This window comes from Polypterus senegalus, chromosome 8 (assembly GCF_016835505.1).
Source record: "Polypterus senegalus isolate Bchr_013 chromosome 8, ASM1683550v1, whole genome shotgun sequence".
Taxonomy (NCBI): Eukaryota; Metazoa; Chordata; class Cladistia; order Polypteriformes; family Polypteridae; genus Polypterus; species Polypterus senegalus.
The window spans coordinates 51609384-51634756 of NC_053161.1; the positions used below are offsets into that span (position 1 = coordinate 51609384).

Genomic DNA, 25373 nt, shown 5'->3' on the forward strand with positions numbered 1-25373 from the left:
CTTCGAGCCGGAATTTCTTTTACAAGGATAAAGTTCAAAGGCAAATGAATAAGGAGCAAAGCGCTGATGAGCTGAGCCCTGCTCTTCAAAGTAACACTTCAGATAAGGCGGACCTAATCAATACGGCAGGAAATGTTAACCCTTCAGTAGCTGGTCAAATCAGTCTTTCTGTTTTATGTACTGAGACGAGTTACCCTCCTGAATGCACAGTGAGCACAACTTGCCAAACAAGTTCTGCCGCAGATGCACGCAGTCAGCAGTCAGTTCGCCTCCGCATCCACCGGGAGACTCGCGTTCCACCCCAGCTAGGAGCCTATGAGGTGGGATATTACCCATCAAGACAAAAGGCACGCTCTGTTACAAGCTGCTCAATATCCCAACAGAATATTCCTCAGACAGGTTTGGGTTCCCATGTAGGTCACAGTGAGTGGTCACAGCGCACTGTAAATTCACAGTGTAGTAATGTCACGCATTTGTCATTGAGTGATTCACAGTCTGCCTTTCTTAGAGAAAAAAGGAAATATGTGGAACTGCAAGAACTCAGAAAACAAATAGAGGAAGACCTTAAAATAGATGAGCGATGTAGATTACTAGACACTCAGGCTAGAGAAGCATTGAAGGAAAGAGAGGCTATAGCCCAGCAGTTGTCCCAGCAGCGACGTCTCCGAAGGGCTGAACAGGACTTAGAAGAAGCACAAATGATTTCTTCATTTGTTATGGAAAATGAACGCAAAGGGATTGTGACCCCTACTGTTCCCCAGATCCCCAAGCACTTCTCAAATCTGTCAGCACCAACTAAAGATTTGCTTAATGTAAATGCAGAGCCCTTCACCATGTCCTATCCATTAGACCTGAGTGGCAGAAATAAGGATGGCAGTCCCAGGGTCCCTACTGCAACAATAATGTCCCAAGACCACCAGGATTTTAGTTTTCCTATAATTAATACATCAATCCAACATGTAACAAACAATATGCAGAGTGGAAACTCCAGGCACCAACTGACTGGGGGTCCACGACTTGTACATCAGCCTTTCCAGCTGGTGGATGTCCCTCCTACGATTTCTGACATGCCTACAGAATCACCCTTCCTGTCAAAGCCATCTGCCAATGCACCTTCAGTACAAGTCGCACCCAATATGATGGACTTGCTTATTGCTTCATCATGTGGGATTCCTAAGCCGAAACTGCCATGCTTTGAGAGTGGCAAAGAGAGTGTGATTTTGCTCTTTTCAAAATGGGATTAGACAGTCTTTTAAATGGCCATCCCTATCTAACTGAACAGTACAAATTCCAAATGCTGCTTGGATGTTTGAAATTTCCTGGTGCACACAAATTGGCCAAAGCGTATATGCATTGCCCAAATCCATATTCGATTTCCCTGCAAGCGTTGAAAGAGAAATATGGTCAACCAAGGCAGCTAGTTCAGAGTGAAATAGGAACAATACTTAATGCTTCACCTATAAAATTTGGGGATGCTGAAGCATTTGAGGACTTTGCCCTTTCAGTATATTCATTGGTTGGTATGCTTCAGGCTTTGGAAGGAGAAGGTGGTTACGAATTGAGGTGTGGATCACATGTGGATCGGCTTTTGAGCAAATTGCCCCCTAGTTATCGTGATGGATTTGTGGAATATTGCTTTTCTCAAGGAATATTACAGTCCAATGCAGACTGTACCTACACACTGCAGGACCTTTCAGTCTGGCTACAAACCAAGTCCCGTGCTAAACGCATTTCGGAACAAGCTGCTGCCCTGTATCGGGGGGAGACATTGAAGCATGGCAGAAAGGAGAATACACTCTCAGTCCGGAGAACAGAGCCTACCAACACAATTTATTATAATGCTGAGCCAGTTGCATTTCCACCGAATCCTCAGTCCTCTCCTTCACTTAAAACGTCCAATGAAAAGCTCAAACCTTATTGCCCATTCTGCAATAACAAGGAGCACTATTTGAATGCCTGCACAGACTTCAAGAAATTAAGTGCTGAACAGGTTGCCAACTGGATAAGAGATGACGAGTGTTGTTGGAAATGTGGCTGTACACATACCCCTGACATCCTTGTGCAATGATGGCATACCTGGGTAGAGGAGCTAGGCGGTATAAAGCATGTAATCTTGCCTCGCTGCTACATCCCACCATGTGCTGATACTCCCGGGGCTAAGAGAGACTTACATGTATTCTGTGATGCCTCTGAGCGATTATATGGGTCTGTTGCTTATCTACGTACTGAAGATGAAAAGGGGGGAATACATGTTAGCTTTGTGATGGCTAGGTCCAGGGTAGCCCCCAAACGGCAAATCTCAATGCCTCGTCTAGAGCTTTGTGCTGCTTTAACTGGTGCTCAGTTAGCACATCTACTTACCACAGAGCTGAGCTTGCCTATAGGGCAGGTACTCTTGTGGAGTGATTCCACTACAGTATTGACTTGGCTGAAATCCGAATCCTGTCAGTATAAAGTGTTTGTAGGCACCAGAGTAGCGGAAATACAGAACTTAACCAATTTAGACAACTGGAATTACATAACAACCAAAGATAATCCAGCTGATGACATTACCCGGGTAATGACCCTAAAGGAGCTTAGTGAGTTAAACAGATGGAGGAATGGACCTTCCTTTCTCAAACAGAATATTAACGAATGGCCATGTTCCTTGATTACCGGCCCACCTGAGGACTCCACCGAAATGAGGAATGCCACCTTTTGTGGAAGTCTTGTAATGGAGCAGCACACTAGACTTCCAGATCCCAGTTTTTTCCAGTCTTGGAATGATTTAGTTAAGGCTACCATCCAGGATCTTCATGGGGCGGCTGATGGGAATTCAAGTGCTTATTCCTCAGCAGAAACCTGGAGGGAGACGGAAGTTGAACTCCTAAGAAGAGCTCAACAGAGCAATTTCCCTGTAGAAGTCAAGAATCTTCAATCAGGAGTGGAAATACCTCTAAGCAGTCGCTTGAGGACATTATCACCAGAATTCGACCATACATTGGGTCTCATTCGAGTTGGTGGCCGACTAAGAAGAATAGAGGGTTTTAATGAGGAAGGCATCCATCCTATTGTACTGGACCCAAGTCACCCAATAACTAAACTGCTCATTCAGAACTATGATGAAAAACTTTTGCACCCAGGCCCAGAGCGGGTGTTTGCGGAGGTAAGACGAAAATATTGGATATTAAGGGGTTGCGAGGCTATCAGACGACATCAGCACCAATGTAGGGAATGCCAGCGTTGGCGTGCCACCACTCAGGCTCCAAAGATGGCGGATCTACCTCCAGCACGACTACGGCTATTTAAGCCACCCTTTTGGTCCACAGGGGTTGATTGCTTTGGTCCCTTTACGGTGAAAATTGGGCGGAGGACGGAAAAACGTTGGGGAATTATATTCAAATGTATGACTACTCGTTGTGTTCATTTAGATTTAATTGAAAATTTAGACACTGATGCATTTCTCATGGCTTTCCGTCGGTTTGTGTCAAGAAGAGGCCAGCCTGCTGAACTTCTGTCTGACAGAGGTACAAATTTTCGAGGAGGAGAAGCTGAGTTAAAGGAAGCTATTACTGCCATGGCACCTTCCTTGCAGGAGCAACTTGCTAAGCAACAAGTGAAATTTCAGTTCAACCCACCAAGTAGTCCACATTTTGGAGGGACCTGGGAACGGGAAATCAGGTCAGTGAAGAGTGCCTTACGAGTAGTTCTTGGAACCAATGTTGTGACTGAAGCCGTATAGCTACCGTTCTTATAGAAGTTGAGGTATTTTGAACTCCAAACCCCTGGGTTATGTATCCTCAGATGTGGCAGATCCTGACCCAATAACACCGAATCTGTTGCTCATGGGGCGGCGAGATGCTTCACTACCACAGGTAGTTTACCCTCCAGATGATTTGCTGGGACGACGGCGATGGCGTCACAGTCAGATTTTAGCTGATCACTTCTGGAGTAATTTTGTCAAGAATTACTTACCTGGTCTACAGCTCCGTCAGAAATGGCAGACTGAATGTGATGAGTTGAAGGTTGGAGAGGTAGTCATGATTATTGACGCGCAACTCCCAAGAGCGTCATGGCCAAGCGGTAAAATCATTGAAACCTACCCAGGACCTGATGGTCGCATACGTACAGTGAAGATTCAGGTGAAGGATCGAGTGTATGTCCGACCCACAGTAAAATTAGTCAGGCTTCCAGCTGTTGAAGACTGTGATGGATATAGACCAGATGGGTGATGGTGACTTTCTTCTTGAAGTACAAATTTGTGCTAACAAATTTGGGGGCGGCTATGTCAGAAAGTCCATTGTCAGGTTGAATTGCGACCTCTAATGGCAATATATTAGAAACACTTGTAAAACTTTTCTTACATATTTCCGGGTGAAAGTTCAGGCTTCGCACGTCTTTTGTTCCTTTGTTTACTTGCTGCACGTTGGGAGAATAGTTTGTCCTTTTCTCTTATCATTTGAGCCATTAATGCTGTGCGTCCTTGCGGAAATATCACAGCAACAGGAATTAAAGTACTTTCAGAGTTCAGATTGTGTTTGAGATTAATCCTTATCTCGATATTGGAAAGGGGAGTTTACAAACAAAGTTGTATCACTGTGGAGTCAATAGCGGCACCTCCCGTGGCCAGACATCTGATCGTGTCTACAGTCGTTTGGACTTTATCTCACCTGCATTTCTTACACCAGCCTGTCGTACCGAGACCAGCTCTCATTTTTAATCACAAATTTTACTTGCTATGCCGCTCCTCCCTACCAATATTCCACTTGTCCCCATGTCTCTTTCCTACTTCTCAACAAATAAAAGACACAGTAAAATAGCCTCAGCATGTGAACACCTAGAGGTGTTGAAAAATTGCAAATACATTACAACTATGTAATGACCCAGGGAGAGACGTGACCACATGGGAACACAGCCTCACCATTTGCAACTTAGTCCATCTAAACCACCTCACACATTCTTTTGCATATACAGAATGCACAATGAAATGCTAGTAATATGTTTCCCATTATCAACTATAAATGTAACTTGAATCAAGTAAAAACTGGCACCTTAGACATATATTATCTAGTCGTGATCTGTCTTCTTGACTGGATAATACAATTTTCAGCAATATGATTTCTGTTTTAATTCCTTTAATAATGAAAGCATAATGTGATGTTGTTTGGTCAGCATTCCAGCTTTGATATTAGCAAGGTTACCTTAATGATGGATATTTTGGAGATTTCCAAAGAATTAAAAACCTAAGAGTGACTTCTGCATCTTGAAGTTTCCATTAGGTAATGCAATTTATTTTTGCAAATTGGTGTAATGTTAAAAGAGGAAACAGAAATGGTTAGCAATTAACTAGTGCAGAAGCGGAGCAATAGCAGAACTAAGCAACCATCTTCATCCATGCTGTAATGGAAATCACCATTTTTGAGCCCTGTGAATGGATTTCACACAACACAGAGGAAGGTTTGTGGACAGCCACCAATATACATGAGATAGCCTGCCAAAATGGAGGTTTGTGGTTCAAAATGGTACAGGTCTTAAAAGACTTCAGTTCCAAAACAGAACAGTACAGACAGACAAACATGCGGTTTTAATACCAGGCAGGGGAAGTGATGTCATTGGGGCCGGAACTGGAAGTGGAATCCTCAGGGCTGGAACCAGAAGTGATGTCTTTGAGTCCAGACGAAATTTCCCATCGTTGGTCTGGCTATGAAAAAAGGAAAGATCAGTGCACTCTGCCAGCCCCTGGTGTGCATTGGAATTGAGCCTTTTTGAGCCCTTCAAGTGCCTCCCATGCGCACGTGTATAACAGCCCTCATTGTGATTATTATTGTTTGATCTATTTTACTTACACTGCACAACAAAGTTGTTGCTTCTTGAACACTGTTGGGTGTTTCTTATAGATTTTTGGGTGCTGATTATGAATATCACATCAAAATTTACCCATCATGTACCGTTTCAGTTTTGTAATGATTTTTTCCTATATTTGTATCCAAACATTTTTGCTCCCATAAGTGACATATCAACAACGGTTTGTGCAGCCTGGGCATGTCAAGGCATGGAATCAGGCCAGGTTGGAGGCTGTTCTGTGGAAGTTGACATCCTGGGCATGTCTGAACGAGCTTGACACTGTCTCAGCATTCTATAAAGGTGGCTTGCATACACCGCTCCTGCTCATTTGGTTTATAGTAATCCCTCCTCGATCGCGGGGGTTGCGTTCCAGAACCCCCCTCGATAGGTGAAAAGCCGCGAAGTAGAAACCATATGTTTGTGTAGTTATTTTTATATATTTTAAGCCCTTATAAACTCTCCCACACTGTTAACATTATTAGAGCCCTCTAGACATGAAATAACACCCTTTAGTCAAAAGTTTAAACTGTGCTCCATGACAAGACAGAGATGACAGTTCTGTCTCACAATTAAAAGAATGCAAACATATCTTCTCTTAAAAGGAGCGCCGTCAGGAGCAGAGAATGTCAGAGAGAGCGCTCGCTAAGAAAAGCAAACAAACAAAAAATCAATACGTGCTTTTAAGAATACCGAAGCACCGCGATAAAACGGCATTTTGTAGAAAAGCGTCCGTATCTTCTAAGCAAACAGCCTCTGTGCAAACAGCCCCTCTGCTCACACCCCCTCCGTCAGGCACAGAGAATGTCAGAGAGGGTGAGAGAGAGAGGAAAGCAAACAATCAAGCACCGCGCGGGAAGCATATGTTATATCATTGAGGAGTTTTAGTTAATATGTAATACATGCTCTGATTGGGGAGCTTCTAAGCCATCCGCCAATAGCGTCCTTTGTATGAAATCAACTGGGCAAACAAACTGAGGAAGCATGTACCATAAATTAAAAGACCCATTGTCCGCAGAAATCCGCGAACCAGCGAAAAATTACATTCACGATAGAGTGAAGCCGCGAAAGTTGAAGCGTGATATAGCGAGGGATTACTGTATATACAGTAGATAGTCAGTGTGTATGTATAGTATCAGTATAGTAAAGTATAGTATCTGTAGCAATATAACAGTAAGTATGCTTAATGCTATAGATGTTTTGGTGTCGGGTGATATGTCTCGTCAATGTTGTAACAGCCATGATACATTCTGCTATATCTGTGGCGAATATACACTTGTGCCTCAGAGACGTTGGATGACTGCTCTTGTGAAGAAAGCTTATCATCTGTATTTCGGCTGCAAAATTGGTGATCAAGACAAGGAATGGGCGGCTCATATTTGCTGTGTGACATGTGCTGTCAGTCTGAGAGCCTTGCTCAGAGGCACTCGAAAGATGATGCTGTTTGCTGTTCTGATGATAGGAGAACAGAAAGACAATGTGACAGACTGTTACTTCTCCATAGGATTATGGTCACCATTGGATACCCACAGGATATCATGGGAATTGGAGTTCCTGAAAACAGTTCTGTTGGGTTCCATGGGGGCCACCAGAGGGTGCTGCACGGGGATAGGGCCCAACATACTTTGGTGGAGTCCTGTGTGACCTGGAAGTGCTTCCTACATACCTTGTCCTAGCCATGGAAATGCTGCTGGGTCAAAGATAAAAGGAGCTGCATCATCTTAACCGAAAGGCAAAGTCGGAAAGTGGTAGATGAAGCTTGATGGCATGAGTGTGAAGAAAGAGGATTGTTTTCTGGGATGTTTCCTTTGGTTGTTCTTATTATGACCTGCAGAGTTAATGTTGTAGACAGGAGGGGTTGAGGGCGAATGTCGACTAAAGTCGACATCCAGGGATAGAGGGCGATAATCAGCTGTTAATGGCGACAAATCTCACTGTCACGTCACAGGCATTCCCTCTGTGCTTGGAGGAATGCTAGACTCGTTGACTCGGCAACTAATCCTAGCGTGTGCATGAGTTGCGAAATGTAAACAATGGCAAGATGGCATCGACATGTGACAAGGGAGCGAAGTGAGTGCAGAAAAGAAAACACTCAGCAGACAATGTTTTGCACATTATCGCAGAGCCGGACTCTGATTTTTCAGAATCAGATTATATTGACAGTGATCAGGAGATCGAGCAAGAGAGTGAGAAGCCAGCATCAGCAGATCAAACACCAGCCGATGCCACGGCAGCGGATCTGCTGCCAGTTGAGTGCTTCGCGCAGCCAATGCATCTATGGCAAGGTTCGCGTGGGATAAATACACAGACATTGATCCGTTGAGAGCCGATCTAGCTGCTGGACTTCACAAGACGGCATGGCTTGCTGTTGGACACGACAGAACACCAGCTGCTGTACTTCAGGCTGCTCTCTGCTGATGCTGCTTTTCAGCTACCGTCAGACGAGACAAACAGGTAGGCAGAGAAATTGTTTTAATCGCGGGCTGCGTTTCCATTGCATTTTCGTTTTTCAAAGTGTAAACCCACAACAAAAGACGAGATGAAGCGTGCTGTGGTATTACAAATAGAAAAATAGAGATGGGACAGAACTGGTGATATAACTTCAGGGAGCATTGGTCCAAACGTGCCTTGTCCCCAGTTGGCTTTGGACAGGTTATGCAGCATGGTGATAGGTACGTGCTGCTGCAAAGTTTTATTCACTTCTGTAATAAACAGAAGCAAATCCCTTGGGGTGAGCCAGGCTATAATACCACGCATAAAGTTCATAAAGTTTCAGAAGATGAAAAGAGGTGACAATACGGTTTTTAATGCAGGCAGAAAACTTGGTGGCAGTGGAATGGCACGATGGCAAAAGGGTGACTTGTCTCTCTACTGTACACACTAACAATATATGTGAGAAAGTGCAGCAACAGACAATTGAAAAGTAGGCACCAAAGCAACACGTATTGTAAGCAGTGCAATGTGGCAATGACTGAAATTGGCTGCTTTGAGTGAGATCTGACTTTCTAGGATTTTGCTGTGTAAAATTTATGTGATATGCATGTGAAATCATAGAGTATGCAGGCTCATACAACATGCAAGACAGTAATATTTGTCAAAAGTAAATATTTTTTGTTGATTTGATATGTTACACAATTGCTTTGTGTTCTTTTTTAAAAAATGTTAGTTTTTGGAAAAATATTCAGCCCTGGGAGATAAGAAACAAAAAAAAATTAGCCCTAAAAGAGTTAATAAAAACTTCTTTGGGTGGGATTCTGTCTGGGGTTTTTTCAGGTTCAGTGGTGCCCCCTACTGGTTACAACCTACACAAGAAAAAAGTTTAAGTTGTTTAAGGTCAAAGATGCTCCAACATAGGCTCAACAGGCTGGCGATATTACCCATACAATGTGATGAAGCAAAACACTTTAATTTCAACATAGTATTGAAAGAGTTAGTAAAATAAAATTCAAGAAATATTTCTTTGTAAGTACATTTTTTATTTTGAATTTTCAATACTGTTCATTAATATTTAGTTTAATTTTACTTTTCCACTCTATTCTATCCAGTATATGTGTTTTTCTGCCTTTAAATGAAAGGTTTTATGTTGCTTGTCGCCCCCACCTCTGAATGACGTATCGCCTGTCAGTACTCCTACTGCCAGCTTATAAGCAGAGACTGGGACATGTTTAGACACTCCTCGTCAGATATGGATGAGTATGCAAACATTGTAACAGGATTCATTAAAAAAATGTGTGGAAAACTGTGTGTCTGCAAAAACAATATTCTTAACATGAAACTGTGAAATGGTGACACCAGGAATTTACTGAAGGCACATAGTACAGCAATAAAGAAATAGATAAGAAATGCAGATACAACTTCAGAAAAGCAATCAAAGAGGCTAAATGTCATTATGGAAGTACAGTCAGCCCTCTCTGTCTGTGGTGGAATGGTCCCAGGACCCCTTGCGGACACCAAAATCCAGATTCTCAAGTCCCTTACTTAAAGTGGCACAGTATTTTTATATAACACACGCACATATTTGCATATACTTTAAATAAACTAAAGATTACTTATAATGCATAATACAATGTAAATGCTATGTAAATATTAAATATCTGTATTTAAACTAAGATGTCTTCATAGTTTTACCCCTGAACTTTATTTAAAGTAGTACAGTCTTATATTTTTTACATTGCCATGGAAACACTATACGTCTACCTGTACTCTTTCAGCTTAATTTTTGCAGTCATTCTCCCTGGATCATACACAGATCACTTCCAGAGTCAAATAAATTGTGCCCTTCCTGTCCTGCACAACCCATCATCCTTCTCTATATTGATGGCAATGGCAGAACAACAAAGCTCTGCCATGCTGCCCTCCATAGACTGTTTCTGTCAAAGACAATATTCTCGATTGACATAACCAGGCTGACCACAACAAAAACAAGCATGTTCATTCCAAGCCAAAATATTACCCTGCCAACGTCCTGTAACTGGATTATTTATCTGATTAAAGATAAAAAGCTTAAAGACAGGAACCCTGTAGTCAAGGAAATGCTGTTGTTAGTGAAAGAGACACTTTTAATATGTTTATTACCATGAGCTACAAGTAGGGAAAGGTATGTTAAGGCAGTTGATCCCATATCTTCCTAATTACTGCTTACGCTTGTATATATTATGGGGTGCCAAACAGGCAAATACATTGATTTTCTGAATATATAAAGTCGGAGTCAGAATATATAAAGTCAAAACTTGAATATATAAAATCATTCCCGAATATATAAAGTCAAAACCTGAGTATATAAAGTCAGCGTTGGAATATTTAAAATCAAAACTTGAATATATAAAGTCAGCGCCAGAATATATAGTGAGAATATATCAGTGAGAATCTACCAATGTAAATGGTCATGAAAATAAAGAAAACACACTGAATGAGGAGGTGTGTCCAAACTTTTGGCCTGTACTGTATATATATATATATATATTTATAGGGCACTTAGCCCAACCCCTTTCAACTAACCAGCTATAAGAAACCCGTTTGCCCAAAAGGATGTGTCTTTTAACTTAATGAGAACCGAATGCTTCCCAGCTCTGCTTCCATGGCCCCCTTGCAAACCAGGGAGGCTGCCCTCTCATAGTCCTGGGGTGGTATTGTCGCTCTCCTGGTCCTTTCAGGTGTCCTGGCTGGGTAGGGACCCCAGCTGTTTGCCACAACATAATACATGTAAATACTACACCATTTTATATAAAGGACTGGAGCATTCATGAGTTTTGGTACAAGGATAATTGTATGTATATATTGTCACACACGTGCATTTAGGAGACGGCTAAAGGGCCAGGAGAACTGTAATACTACACCAGACCTGGGGGTGGCAGGGTGTGCTGACTGTCTCTCTTAGTTTCTTGCAGACAATTCCCGGGAAATCTCACCAGATGGCGTCACTTCCAGCTCCAGCGCCTCTGATGACGTCACCTCCGGTTCCGGACTAGATGACATAATTTCCTTCCCAAGCCCTTAAAACCTCCATCTTAGTTCTGAATGATCAGTTCTGTTTTGGACTGTTTTGTGAAAATCTCTTCAAATATCTAAAATCTTTTTGCAGTTTATACGGGTGGCTGCCCCAAACCTTTATGATGTCTGGAGACTCGTTCTTATTACTATATATATATATATATATATATATATATTGTCAGGGATGCCAGGGGCAACGACCTGGCCGGGACGCCTTGAGGGACCGGAAGAGGGTCAATGCCCACCCTGGGTCACGTGGGGGCTGCCTTCCTGGTTGCTTTGGAGGGACCCGTGGTCACCACCAGGGGGCGCCCCAATGCCTTGGGGACCCTGGACCTCAGCACTTCCGCCACACCAGGAAGTGCTGGGGGGAAGATGAAAAGGGACACCCGGAGAGCTTCCCGGAGAACAGCCGGCATTTCCGCCACACTGGGGCGTGGCCAGGGAGGAATGCTGGGACACACCTGGAGCTCGTCCGGGATGATATAAAAGGGGCCGTCTCCCTGCATTCGAGGCTGGAGTCGGGTGGAAGCAGGACAATGCAGGCGAGAGAGAGAGTGGAGGCGGCCCGAAGTAGAAGGCATTGTGTGGCCAGGACTGTGTTGGGGTTTGTTTGTGTGCACTTGATCTTATTGTAAATATTGTAAATAAACGTGTGGTGGTGGATTACAACATGTCTGCCTGTCTGTGTCCGGGCCGCGTTCACATCTGGCGTAGCCAGCAGGATGCTCCGCCTGTTTCAAGGCTGGGACCTGCACAAAAATATCTTGTTGTGGACGGCCCGGCGCAGCGGGGATCCCACCCACGTGCCGCGGGAGTGGCGTGCACACAGCCCCGCGGGGTAAAAGTACCCCACGGACCGCCAGGGGTCCGCAGGAGAGCCGTTTTTCCCTACGACAGATCGACGGTGTGTGGAGCCGGGCTGCAGCAGGCTCCTGTGGGTACACCGGTGCTAGAGGCGCCCAGGACGGAATCGCGTCTATGGAGGCCACGCAGAGGACGTTTCCTCGGTCGGACGGGACCCGGGAGGTGAGTTCCCTGCCGGTAAGCAGCCGGCCCTGGGGGGCCAGGCATGTGCTTTATTTCGTAGGCAGGGACAACCCGCAGACCGGACGTCCCTCCCCCTGACAGGCATGCGGTTGGATGGTGTGTCTTGCATGCCCGTCGATGACTGGAGAGAGGCGGGACGAAGGAATGTCCATCACGTGCCGGGGGAGACCCGATTGGGCCGGAGAAAGAGGCCCACAGGAAGTTGCCGGCGTTTGGGGCTGACAGACAGGTAGGCTCTGCGTCGGTTAACTTCCTGTCTTTGCCAGCTGCTCTTTCGGAGCTGGAGGCGTGCCTTCAGCCCGCAGAGCAATGTGTGTCGCAGGTGCTATGTGCCCTCTGGGCAGAGTTGTGGGTACTGGAGATGAAGGCGGTCGTGTCTATGGAGGAGCTGCTAACGGCGATCAGACGGCGCAACGCTGGATTCTTCAGCCGGAGGTGTATGGCGGGGAAGGTGAGTTCAGCCGTCCCCATACAGCATGAAGGAGGGTCTGCTGAAAACGGCTGAAGCTAACGATCAGTTTCAAATAAGCAGTCCTCCGACAGTGGATGCGGCGCAGGGAGCTGCGCACGCGGTGAGGGGAGAGACAGCAAGGGTGCTAGCAGGACATGGGCTGTTGAGTGCCCCAGGTCCTAGCTCTCTCCTCCCCAAGTCGGCGGCAGTCTCGCACCGCACTACAGGGACGCAGACAGGAAGGAGTCTCTTTCTTTTCCATAAGGAGACTCAGACCGTCAGGGCGTCCCAGAGCGACAAGAGGAATTGGAGGCTGAGTGCTGGTTCCTCCGATAGGATGGGACGTGGTACTGAGTGCCGCCACGGCTGGTGCGAAAACCTCGGAGGGGGTGCTGAAGGAGTGGGCACCGGTAAGAGGGGGGAGCGCAGCCTGTGCGAGGCACAGGAGAGCACCAACTGGAAGTTTGGAGAACAGGGCTGGACCAGGAGTAGGACCCGCTTTGGGGGTAAGCTGCCCTCACGGGACGGGTTGCTCCTCCCGAGTGGTCTTCGCTGGCTGTGGGGCACTGTCAGGGATGCCAGGGGCAAGGACCCGGCAGGGACGCCTTGAGGGACCGGATGAGGGTCAATGCCCACCCTGGATCACATGGGGGGCTGCCTTCCTGGCTGCTTTGGAGGCAACGGGTAGAGGGCTTGGAAGCCCAACCCTGTAGGGACCCGTGGTCACCGCCAGGGGGAGCCCCAATGCCTTGGGGACCCTGGACCTCAGCACTTCCGCCACACCAGGAAGTGCAGGGGGGAAGAAGAAAAGGGACACCCGGAGAGCTGCCGGGAGAACAGCCGGCATTTCCGCCACACTGGGGCGTGGCCAGGGAGGAATGCTGGGACACACCTGGAGCTCGTCCGGGCTGATATAAAAGGGGCCGTCTCCCTGCATTCGAGGCTGGAGTCAGGTGGAAGCAGGACAAAGCAGGAGAGAGATATATAAAAGGGCTATAAAAGGAGCCAGCAGTCACCACTCCGGGAGCCAGAGTCGGGAGGAGAGGGACTAAGCTTGCCGGAGAGGAGTGGAGCAGAAATGAAAGAGAAGTATTGGGATTGTGATTAATAGTGCTTATTGAACTGTGTTGTGGACTCATGGGGACGGGAAAGACGTTCCACACGAGAGAAGAAAAATAAAATCACTTTGTTTTTATTAGTGTGCCTCCCGTGTCTGTCTGTGTTGGGTCAAGAGCTGGTATAGCGCCATCTATTGTACTCTCACACACACACACACACACACACACACACACACACACACACATATATATATATATATAAAAATATACAATCAATTTATGTTATATACAGTACGCAATAAATTTAAAATCATATATATAGGATGCTTCAAATATATTTATGAAAGAGAATTATATGGAAAATTTTATTTTTGTTGTTTAGAGGTTTCTAGTCCTGCATTAACTGATCAGAACAAGTGGCGACTCAATGACTTTTTGAATCCAGTGTCGCAGTAGAGGTTCTGATCCACCTCTTAAACCCTCAGGTACCACTCCACCAAGTAAAAGTCCAAGACTCTTTTATTTTCTTATAATGCAATGCACTAACCACCCTCCACTCCACACTACTCATAAATAACAATACTCCAATAATACACTCAATCCTCCTCTCCCAGACAATTAGCCACCCTTCCTCCCAGCTCAGCTTGCTATCTGGGAGCTCCCACAGTCCTTTATACTCCCTGACCCGGAGGTGTTCCTACCCAACAGTCCACAAGTCCTTATTCCTTCCGGGTCAGGGTAAATAGTCCTTATCTTTACCCCGGAAGCACGTCGTTTCTTCCTGTCATTGGATTATGACGCACTTCCGGGTTATAGGGCATATATGAGTCCACGGGCCTCCCGACAGCGACTCCCAGTGGTCCCCAAGGTATCCAGCAGGGCTGTTCAATAAAACTACATTGTCCATGAGGCCCTGCTGGAATTCAGGGCCTGTCCATGCTGTCAGGAGAGCTCCTCCTGGCGGCCTGGGGGTGAGGGCCGGAATATGCAGCCGGTCATCCACCACAATTCCCCCCCCTTAGCGTCGACAACTGGGGCGGAGCGTCCAGCGCCGCGAGAGACACCTCCTCCAGGAGGACGCATCAGTCGGGCCTCGGCCATGTTGTCTAGGTCCCCCAGAGAACCTAGGGGGAACGGTGTAGCGGTTATCCCTCCATTCCCCTGTCCTCCGAGGGCAGCTTCGCCAAACGTGGCCTGACTGATGACAGTTGTAACAACGCTGTCATCCTCCCGGTTGTCTTTCTCCCCGAGACCGGAAACATCTCGGGAATTCTGTTAACTCCACCCTTTCCTCCTCCAAGGGAGGTTTTACGGCCGCCTCGCAGCTCACCACCTGTTTCTCCATCTTGTCAGGAGACCCACATTTTACTTTGGGGATCTCCTGCTTACTCTGGGGCTTGGACACAGCCGGGGACTCTCTACTGGAAAAAGAGAGCCCCTTTGCTGTCTGCACGCCCATTGACTTATGTTTCTTAGGAGGTGGCGTCATCAGCACCGCATCACTCCGGGTAACAGCACTGTTCAGCTGTACCAGTACGATCGGCGCTTCCCCCGCTCCTTCCCGTTACCAGTGACAACCCGCTCCAAACACTGGTCGGGGTCTTGAGGTCCGAACTGCTCCGGGAGGCCGCGTCACACGCATGCCCCAGCTTGATCGTTCCTCCCCCCGACCACCACTCAATTATCGTGCCACACTCCACTGTCAGGTACACGGTGCTTTGACACCCGCTACTTATTAACCGCAGTGCCGGCTCGCACTGTGTCCCTTTATTCTGTACGATACGGGCCGGACTCACCTATATTCCCGTATCGATCACCACCGGAGCTTCTTGACCCAGCTGCCGTAAATATTTCATTAGGCCAGTCAGCGGTGCCTCGGCCGTCGCTCCTATCTCTTCCACTCTTTCCTTCAGCTCCTTTAAGTCCTGGAAGAAACGGTATACGGGCTCGAGGTATTTCTCAAGATCTTGTAAGTTCACAGAGTTATTTGATTCGGCCAGAGGTAATTTTGCTTCCGCCTTTTCCTTACCTGCCGGCCGGGAGCCAATGAGCACGTCCTCTCCTGGCACGTGTTCTGCTGGGTCGCACAAAGGCTCTTGGTACTTGGAGTCCATAGAGGATCGGGTGGCCGTCACCGGCCGACTGCAGTCTTCCTTTTCTACTTTAACAGAGGACCGTTCAGTCACCTCCCGCTCCTCTTTACCTTTTTGTAGTGTCGGCGCTGCTTCGTTTGCCTTCCCCTTCCCTTTCAGGAAGCACGGATCCGTCGGGAAATGTATGACCTCACCGATGGACCCAAAGTGACCTTCTCCATCCTGGCATCCATTGCGCGAAGTCACGTGGTTGTTGTCCTAGAATGGGCTTCTCCGCTGCAAACTTCTAGAATGGCCCGACATCTCCATACCGTGGCCATCTTGCCTAGGGGTGAGGTGGGTATCCGATCCGATCGTCTGTTCTTTGTAGACAGGCCTTTGCAAAATATGAAAAAAATGCCCCTGGCGCTTCGGATGTTTTTTCAGCACATACCTCGGAACGTAAGCGATCCAGTCTCAGTTCATTATAATAGTCCTCTGGAGTTGCAATTCTAGCGCATTCCGGTTACCGCCCCGGTTGGGTTTGCTCGGCTTTAAACCGTGCCCGGTCTTCTCACCGCCCGTCAGGTAAGTTCACACCGTCTCAGCACCGGTTTGGACCGAAGTCTTCTGGATAGACCCAGTCTTTTTCCCTGCTTTCTTCCCCATCATGGTCTGAAATTGACTAAGGCTCATCAACGCAGCACTCTCTGTAGTGGGTGGTGTTTGCACCTCCATGTGTTGAAGCACAACCTTCCTAGGGTTGTCTGCCCACACAATATTTGTTTATAATGCAGGTCCCCTGCCAACAGATGGCCAGAGTATCCTGCCGACTACGCCAGTGTCGCAGTAGAGGTTCTGATCCACCTCTTGAACCCTCAGGGACCACTCCAAACACCAAGTAAAAGTCCAAGACTCTTTTATTTTCTTATATATGCAATGCACTAAGCACCCTCCACTCCACACTACTCATAAATAACAATTCTCCAATAATACACTCAATCCTCCTCTCCCAGACACTTAGCCACCCTTCCTCCCAGCTCAGCGCGCCGTCTGGGAGCTCCTACAATCCTTTATACTCCCTGACCTGGAGGTGTTCCTGCCCAACAGTCCACAAGTCCTTATTCCTTCCGGGTCAGGGTAAATAGTCCTTATCTTTACCCCGGAAGTACGTTGTTTCTTCCTTTCATGGGATTATGACGCACTTCCGTGTTATAGGGCATATATGAGTCCACGGGCCTCCCAACAGCGACTCCCAGTGGTCCCCAAGGTATCCAGCAGGGCTGTTCAATAAAACTACATTGTCCATGAGGCCCTGCTGGGATTCGGGGCCTGTCCATGCTGTCAGGAGAGCTCCTCCTGGCGGCCTGGGGGTGAGGGCCGGAATATGAAGCGTCGACAACTGGGGCGGAGCGTCCAGCCCTGCGAGAGACACCTCCTCCAGGAGGACACGTCAGTCGGGCCTCGGCCATGTTGTCTAGGTCCCCCAGAGAACCTAGGGGGAACGATGTAGCAGTTATCCCTCCATTCCCCTGTCCTTCGAGGACAGCTTCGCCAAACTTGGCCTGACTGATGACAACGCCGTCGTCATTCCGGTTGTCTTTCTCCCCGAGACCGGGAGGTGAGGGCCGGAATATGAAGCCGGCCATCCACCACACCAGTTATATACATTTGTTACCACATTTAATTGTACTGTGCAATCTGCTTCTATAAAAAACAGTAGTTCCATGTAAGTGTTAATATTTAAAGCAACCAGTAAGTAAGTTTAAAACACTTCATTCATGTCATATGAGGGAGAAAACGTAAATGCAGTACATTCTTGATATTAAAAGTTACATTCTCAGGAAAGGGCATGTCAATCCTGCACAGAAAACTTCTAATTTAATTTTTTAATTAATCACAGAGTCAGTTGGAGTCAGACTGAACTGTATTTTTTTCAGATATGTCCCTTTTTAAGCTTAAGAAAGGTTAGAGCTGACTCAAATTAGTAATAATACTCTGATTGGTAACAATAAACATCATAACACACACTTTATTTACTTTTTAAGTAATTTGAACAAAGCTATAGCAGTAGAAATAAATGAAAATAATTCATATTCTATTTCCTAACAGTAATGTTATATGGTTTTCTTCTAAAAAGTGTTTTGTGATACCCAAAAAATGCATCAGTCACATGCAAGGGAATAATTTCTGTACCTGCTTTTCTCAATAGATTCACATTAAAATTAATGTTCATTCCAGAAATTGCCCTTGCTTAAAAAGAAGCAGAAAGCAAGTTCATGCAAATGGTATATCGTATAACATTTTTAATTTATACCAAGCCTTTTTCAATCATATACTGCATTTTTCCCACCCATTAGAAGATACTGTACTGAGTTCCAAGCTCTTTTTAACATGATGACAGTGTTGCTTCATCTTCCCTGAAACCTTGGAGGATATGCATGGTTTGTCATTACCATATAGTAATACAGTACCAGAAATTTAGCAAACATATTCATTTTACTCTGAGCCCAGCATGGTTTAAAGTTAACATATTTAAATTCTACATTTGACCCTGCAAGCACAAATTATTATTGGCCGCTGTCTTCCCATTTACAACATGACTTCTTAAACATCTGGCTACTGGAACAATACTACAAAAAAAAAAAGATTTTTTTTGCTAGTGAACTGCTTCTCTCAGGGCAGTGTACTTAAGAGTGTTGAATATGCAGTGCTTTTTTAATCATTCAAGATCAACACACTTTATACTTTACACTTCAGTAACAAAACACCTTTAAGGATATAGTCCTGTATTTTATATCTTTCTTAACGAGAGTGATTGCTTTCGGGAGGACCTAATGTTGTGAGAGAGACAAAACTGAGAAAAAATTATAGTAAAAGGATTTCTGGATAGAGCTTTCAAAGCCACTTGTGCAAATGAATGTACAATACAGTGCTCAGTGTAACTACCTCGCTAATTGCAGGAGCCGTATTAAATTTGTGCAGAGCTGTCTGGCTGTCTGGAGTTCACAGTTTCGCCATATATCCATGTGGGTTTTCTCTGGGCACTGCAGTTTCCTCCTACCTAAAATGGCCTGGTAAGTGTGACTGTGGGTGTATAATGTAATGTCCAAACATGACACCTAATGAAAGTATGGGGGGGGGAATGCTTCATAATCGTAACATCTGTGAAGTCGTGTTTAAATGGTTTGAGTTTTTCTTATGTATGTATACTAGTTTAAAGTAAGTAACATATAAGAGCACTCTGAGATTCAATAAATGTAAAAAAAAAAAAACAGTTTATTTAAAAAAAAAATGTTGCCGTTGTTTTGCCTTGTGAAGATTGATCTCTTATCCAACATTAAAGTCAGTGCATACATTAATTTGTACAAATAAATATATAATAAATCAAAAGTGTAATGTATGTTTAAATAATTGATTGTGGTTAAAGGGACACAGGTGGAAAAAATAAATGCTCCTGTATAAAGATCTCTGTGAAAATAGAATACGGCTCTTTTCCCAGGAGTATGATCATCTGTTCAGAAGATAACAGAAACACAGAAGTAAGAAATTATGGTGGGGCTAAATGAAGTGAACAGAAAAAGGACTGGCAATGATGCTCATTTTCTGCATCACCATAACAACGTTGCAAGGTCTCATTCAACTTTCTAATCCTTGTTAAAATTATCCTACCACCATATAATGAATGTTGTATTATGTTTTAGTTAGTAATTATACTTTGAAAGATGTGTATTACAATAGTAATGTAGGTATATGTATTCTTTCTACATGCATGTTTACTTTTCAGTATGAATTTTATTTGTTTCAGAATGTTCAGTGAATGCTAACGTTTTTTTATAGCTTTCAAACTCAAGTAATATAGAACATGAGGCCCACCATTTTAAATGTTGGAGTTATAAATGTAGCTACCTAAAAGACCATCATGATTTATTTTAACTTTCCTTACTCAAGGCTTTATTAATGAATTATCCACAAGTTAAATAATTTTGTCATACACAATCAATAGTAAATGTCTAATCGTTTTCCTTGAACTGACAGCCATGTTAAACATTTTTAGTATACTGTTCAGTATATTATAAAGAGCATAGTTAATCAGATATAGTTCTAGCTCAGAAAACTGAATACACAGCAAAAATCTCGAATGTACTTATTAATCAGAGTCTGTTCCCGTCATCCGATAAATGCAGAGCACATTGTAATTATGTGCTATCTAGCAACTACTCATTTTCAAATGAATCTTATGATAAAAATTCACTGAAACTCATTTGTATTTCTCTGCAATATTAATTCATTAACTGTAGCACATTTATTTCAGCACATGTCCAGGAAAAATTGCTTTACAATTCACAAAGCTTTTAGAAATCATACTAATGAGGATACATGAACTTTTAGGAAATATGAACAAAGCAAACAATAAGACATATGTGAAACCATTAAAATATAATTTCCATTTTATTTGCACTTTGGCTTAAGTGGACAAAGTCTTTGTAAATATACCCTAGCCTCGGTATGATTGCTCCTATGTATATGTCCATGATTTTACCACAAGTGAAGATTACAAGGGAGTCGTAATAGGGAAAGGAAAATCATTTATTTATAAAGAAAAACTAATATATATTTAGAAGAAAAAAGGTCACATTAACATGTTCGTTTTAGAATTTCTTAAATATAACCTTCTTACAGACTGCATGAGTAAATACTGCATTATAGTGCTATTTTTAAAATGCTTCTACACAAACTATATTACTTGAAATGTATATTAATCAGTTACAAACTACAGCCATCTGTAATGAGTTGCTTTAGTAAATCCAAGATTATTTATTGAGTAAGCATATAAATCCATCCATCCATCCATTATCCAACCCGCTATATCCTAACTACAGGGTCACAGGGGTCGGCTGGAGCCAATCCCAACCAACACAGGGCACAAGGCAGGAAACAAACCCTGGGCAAGGTGCCAGCTCACTGCAGTAACCATATAAAAAAAGTACTATATCCTGGTTTGTCAATACATTTTACTTTTATTCCCTTGGTGCTCACAGCAGCTTCTAGTTGCTGCCTTTTCCTGTTTTTGGTCTGAGTAGCCAGCCTTTGCTCATCTTTGGTGGCTGTGGTTCTTGTGTCTGTTTTTCTGATCAGCTGGCCAATCCCACATAACCATCAGGTGTGTTGTGCCTTTACTATGTCTACCCAATTCATGTGCTTACAAGGAACTGTTTTTGAATTTCTTGATTTGACTTTCACTTGAGAACGGAACACAACCTTGAGGAGGCACTCTCTGGAAAAAGTACTCTGTATCCCAATTGTCTGAATAAATACAAAATCTATTAATAAAAACTATGTTTTTTATTCAAGGCAAAAATTATAAAGAAGGAATATCATCTTCATTGAGGTTTCTTGCATGGTATTATTTATATTTGTATATGGCATAAAGCCTATATTGTAACCTCTTTATTTTCCAAAAATATCATCTCAATTATTTTAAATGAAATATACTGTATGCCTTAAGTAACAGAACTATATATTTCAATACACTTCTACAAAGCGCTACCACTTTGACTATAAAGGTCACGTTCGGTCTTATTTGACTACAAGATCTTTTCAGTAACTTAGTTTGCTCAGATCCATGCTTTCTTGCAAACTCCAGACAACTGGCGGAACGCAATAAACTGACTTTTTTAAGTAAGCAGAGCTCTTGATATAGCTGACTGATGCACCTTTACTCCTTTCTCAGTCACAAACTCCATAGATATTTCAAGATGATTAATTACCTTTCAGTAGCTTCCTTGAAAATTCTCCTTCTTGATTTGATTCTGAGTTATGAATGATGTTCTTTTCTAGGTATTGTCTAAGCAATGTGATGCAGCTTCCATTTCATGATTATTGAGTGAACAGTGCTCAGCATTTTCATACAGTTTTGTACTTTCTGAATCCATTCATTTCATTCTGATGTCACCAATGATTCCTAAACAGCTTTAAGTTTTTAACTAGGAAATGTGAGCATGGCTGCAGTGGTGAACAAAAAGTGGGAAATTTTATCAAATGTAGAACTAGCAGAGCACAAAGAACTGAATCCTCATGCAGATTCTTTTAGATACATGTCAATATTGACTTTAAAATATTTTAAGACAAACTACACATTTTTTTAATCTTGGGCATTCTAATTCATTATTAAAACACATATTAGATACAAGATGTACAAGTAACAACTTATAATGCATCAACATTTGAGGACTTGTAAGTGGTGTGAACTGGGATGACATTAAATAATTCTGCTTGAGGCAAGGCATATTTTTGCTGCCTCACAACTGCACCATACTCATATATATCCTTAATATTCAGGAGTTAACAAACTTGGTCCAGATACAATACATATTGAAATAGAGGGTTCATAATACAATACTCCCACAATACAGAACATCTTCGGAACAATTGTTAATATATTTTATTAATTATATTTAATTAATTGTTACTGATAAATAAATATAACTTTTGGAAAAAATATGATGCAAAATTGAAAGTGTTAGCTTAAAATCAATAAAACATACAAAATAAGCATTAGAAAGAATATAACTGTATAAATTCTTCACCAGTTCTGTTTGATTCACACACACACACACACACACACACACACACACACACACATATATATATATATACATATATATATATATATATATATATATATATATATATATATATATATATATATATATAGTAAACCCCGAAATCCGTGGGGGTTATGTTCCTAGAGCACCCGCAAATTGTGAAAACTCGCAAATTTTGGATGTGGTTAAACAAATACCTGTTTTTATAGTTTAAACCCTAAATATGCCTCAAAAACAATTTCATTTCATTTCAAACTCAGCTTAATACATTACCTAAAAAAAGAATGTAAAGGTAAACCCGTATACTGTACAGTACTGTACTGCTATGTCTCCTGCAGTGCTAGAATGTAAAATAACAATATTACCGCTATATGTATTGTAATTTATGCAAGCGTGTTTTCATTGCCAGAAGCCTTAGAAGGTGCAGGGTGTTTTAGCGGCATCTTAGGGCTTTAAGAAGAACAAAACATTAAACAGAACACTCAGCTGGAGATGTGTCACAGGGCAGCAGTCAATCAGCATTAAGGAGAAATGAATAAAGCTGTAGTGGTCCAGTGCCACTAAGATTCACACCACCAAGAAGACAGTGATTTATTTAATTTTACAGTGGAGATTCCAGGGACACACCCAACCTTGGCCCGACCCGCACACACTCACAAACAGAGACAAAAACAAAGCAAAAAGGTAATCAAACAGCAAATAAGGAATATAATGAAAACAAATGAAAACAACGATACCACCCCTGTTCCCCTTACGGCGATTACACATTAAATACAACAAAGCACAAACAAACACACACAGTAAAGTCCAGAAAAAACGGCAACAGATGAAATGTAATGATGAAAATAGATAGTCCAGAGATCTGCACATTGAATGGGAATGTAAAGATAGTCCTACTGGTAGTTCCTGAAATGGTGAAGACAGGTGGACGGGTTCAGGAGCGCTCCTTTCTTTGCAGGATGGCCATGAATCCACTTACAGTCCTCATGTACACAGGCAGACGGCAGACAATCTAGACCCCAACTACGAAACGATCCAAGACAAAATGAATAAGTACAGGTAACCCAACAGAAGGCAGACAGACAGGAACTTGTAACACAAATTACAAAAACCTTTTTTTTCTTTTGGTCACCGGCCCCCTTTTAAAAAGCAGTGCTGACATCCTTTGATCCCAACAGCCCCTGCACCCTCAGCAGAAGACCAATCAGAGCCACTGCAGGGACTGCTGGGACTTGCAATTTCAAATTCTAGTAGCACCGCTACAACGCTCTTGGATTGGCTACTTTCACCATCCCAAGCCATGTTTTCCTCTATGGTTGCTTCATGTTCTCATGTTCTCTCTACAGTACAGTATTGCCATGAACAATTGCGAAGGATATTTGCAGTTTCCACTAACAATTATTAGTTATGATCTAAGGAAAAATCTGTAAACGAGTCTACTATATATATATATATATATATATATATATATATATATATATATATATATATATATATATATTGTCTTATTAATTGACTTTTGCAAATGCAAAATTGAATCTGCTTGGCAGTTTCAAAACTCTCTTCTACACGTAAAAAGGTGTCGCTCTTTGTAAATAAACATGCATATTGCAAACTTAAGGGATATTCAGCACACATTGCACCTAAGGGTAACACCTTAATAATCTCCCAGAAATTAACAAGATTTTGATGCCAAGATGCTTGCAAGTGCAGAGAAGTGGTGCAAATTCCAGGTATGAGATCTTTGAAACATTTCAATTGAAATTATCTCTTGCAATTTTTAAGACAGTATATAAAATTAGGCACTTGGTTTGTTTGTAACTTTTAAAGTTTATAATTAATTCTCAATTGCTGTAGTATTATTTCATAAGGTAAAAACAAAATGCTGCCATAACCAAAGTGCTGCCTGAGGCAATACCCTTTGCACTGGCCCTGGGTGTAAATACTTTGTTCATTTGAGTAAGATTTTGTTTCAAAAACTATCATTCCATTTTTTTCATATCCAGAGAAGAATGTGTCTATATCATTTAAAAAAAATCAAATATCTGCTGTAGTTTAGTTGTCATGTTAATAACATTCCACAAGTGTGGTTGGGAATTTTACATTAATCAGCACCTGCATCACTTATAACATACCTACACATCTAAAGTTCTCTTAGCAAATACTACTCCTTGAACAATTACTTTGTTGCTGTAAAGTTGCTCTTCTATGTATGGCAACTGATAAATTGCTTGCTTTTTTGGTGGAGAAAGTGCACACATTATTAAAATATTTTGCTGGTTTAATGGTATTTGATTAACAAATTTATATACATGTTACATTGTTTTGCTTGTTGAGTTTCTTTAGAAAAAGGATATATATATATATATATATATATATATATATATATATATATATATATATATATATATATATATATATATATATTGTGATGGACAGCAGGGTCCCATGCACGGTCGGGACACCCCTGCTGCATATGTTCCGGGGGGGCCATCATGGACAGCTCATTACCTCCCCCAGGACGCTAGGTGGCAGCCTCCCTGGCCAATGTTCATTTCCCACTCTCCCACGTGGCTCCATGGAGGCCTCTACAGCCTGGTTGGGAGAGGGGGTGGCCGCTAGGGGGCGCTGCCACGACTCAAGAGCCTGGCTGGACGAATCTTCAGCCCCACCCGGAGGTGCAATTAGGACCAGGTGGTCAAGCACCTGGAACACTTCCAGGTGGGGTATAAAGCGAGCCAGCCTCCACCACTGGGTAGCCAGAATCGGGAGGAAGAGGTTGCCTGGGAGGAGTGGTGGTGCCAGAAAGGGTTGTTTATAGTTT

At 43.2% G+C, this 25373-nt stretch overlaps 1 protein-coding gene across 1 annotated transcript; it reads left to right on the forward strand.

Moving 5' to 3' along the window:
• Positions 1-2573: 2573 nt before the first annotated feature.
• On the forward strand, positions 2574-4363 carry LOC120533602. Its single transcript, XM_039760521.1, has 2 exons — positions 2574-3660; positions 3784-4363. The coding sequence occupies exons 1-2, from the start codon at positions 2681-2683 to the stop codon at positions 3797-3799; spliced, it is 996 nt and encodes a 331-aa protein (XP_039616455.1). The 5' UTR covers positions 2574-2680; the 3' UTR covers positions 3800-4363.
• Positions 4364-25373: the final 21010 nt, after the last annotated feature.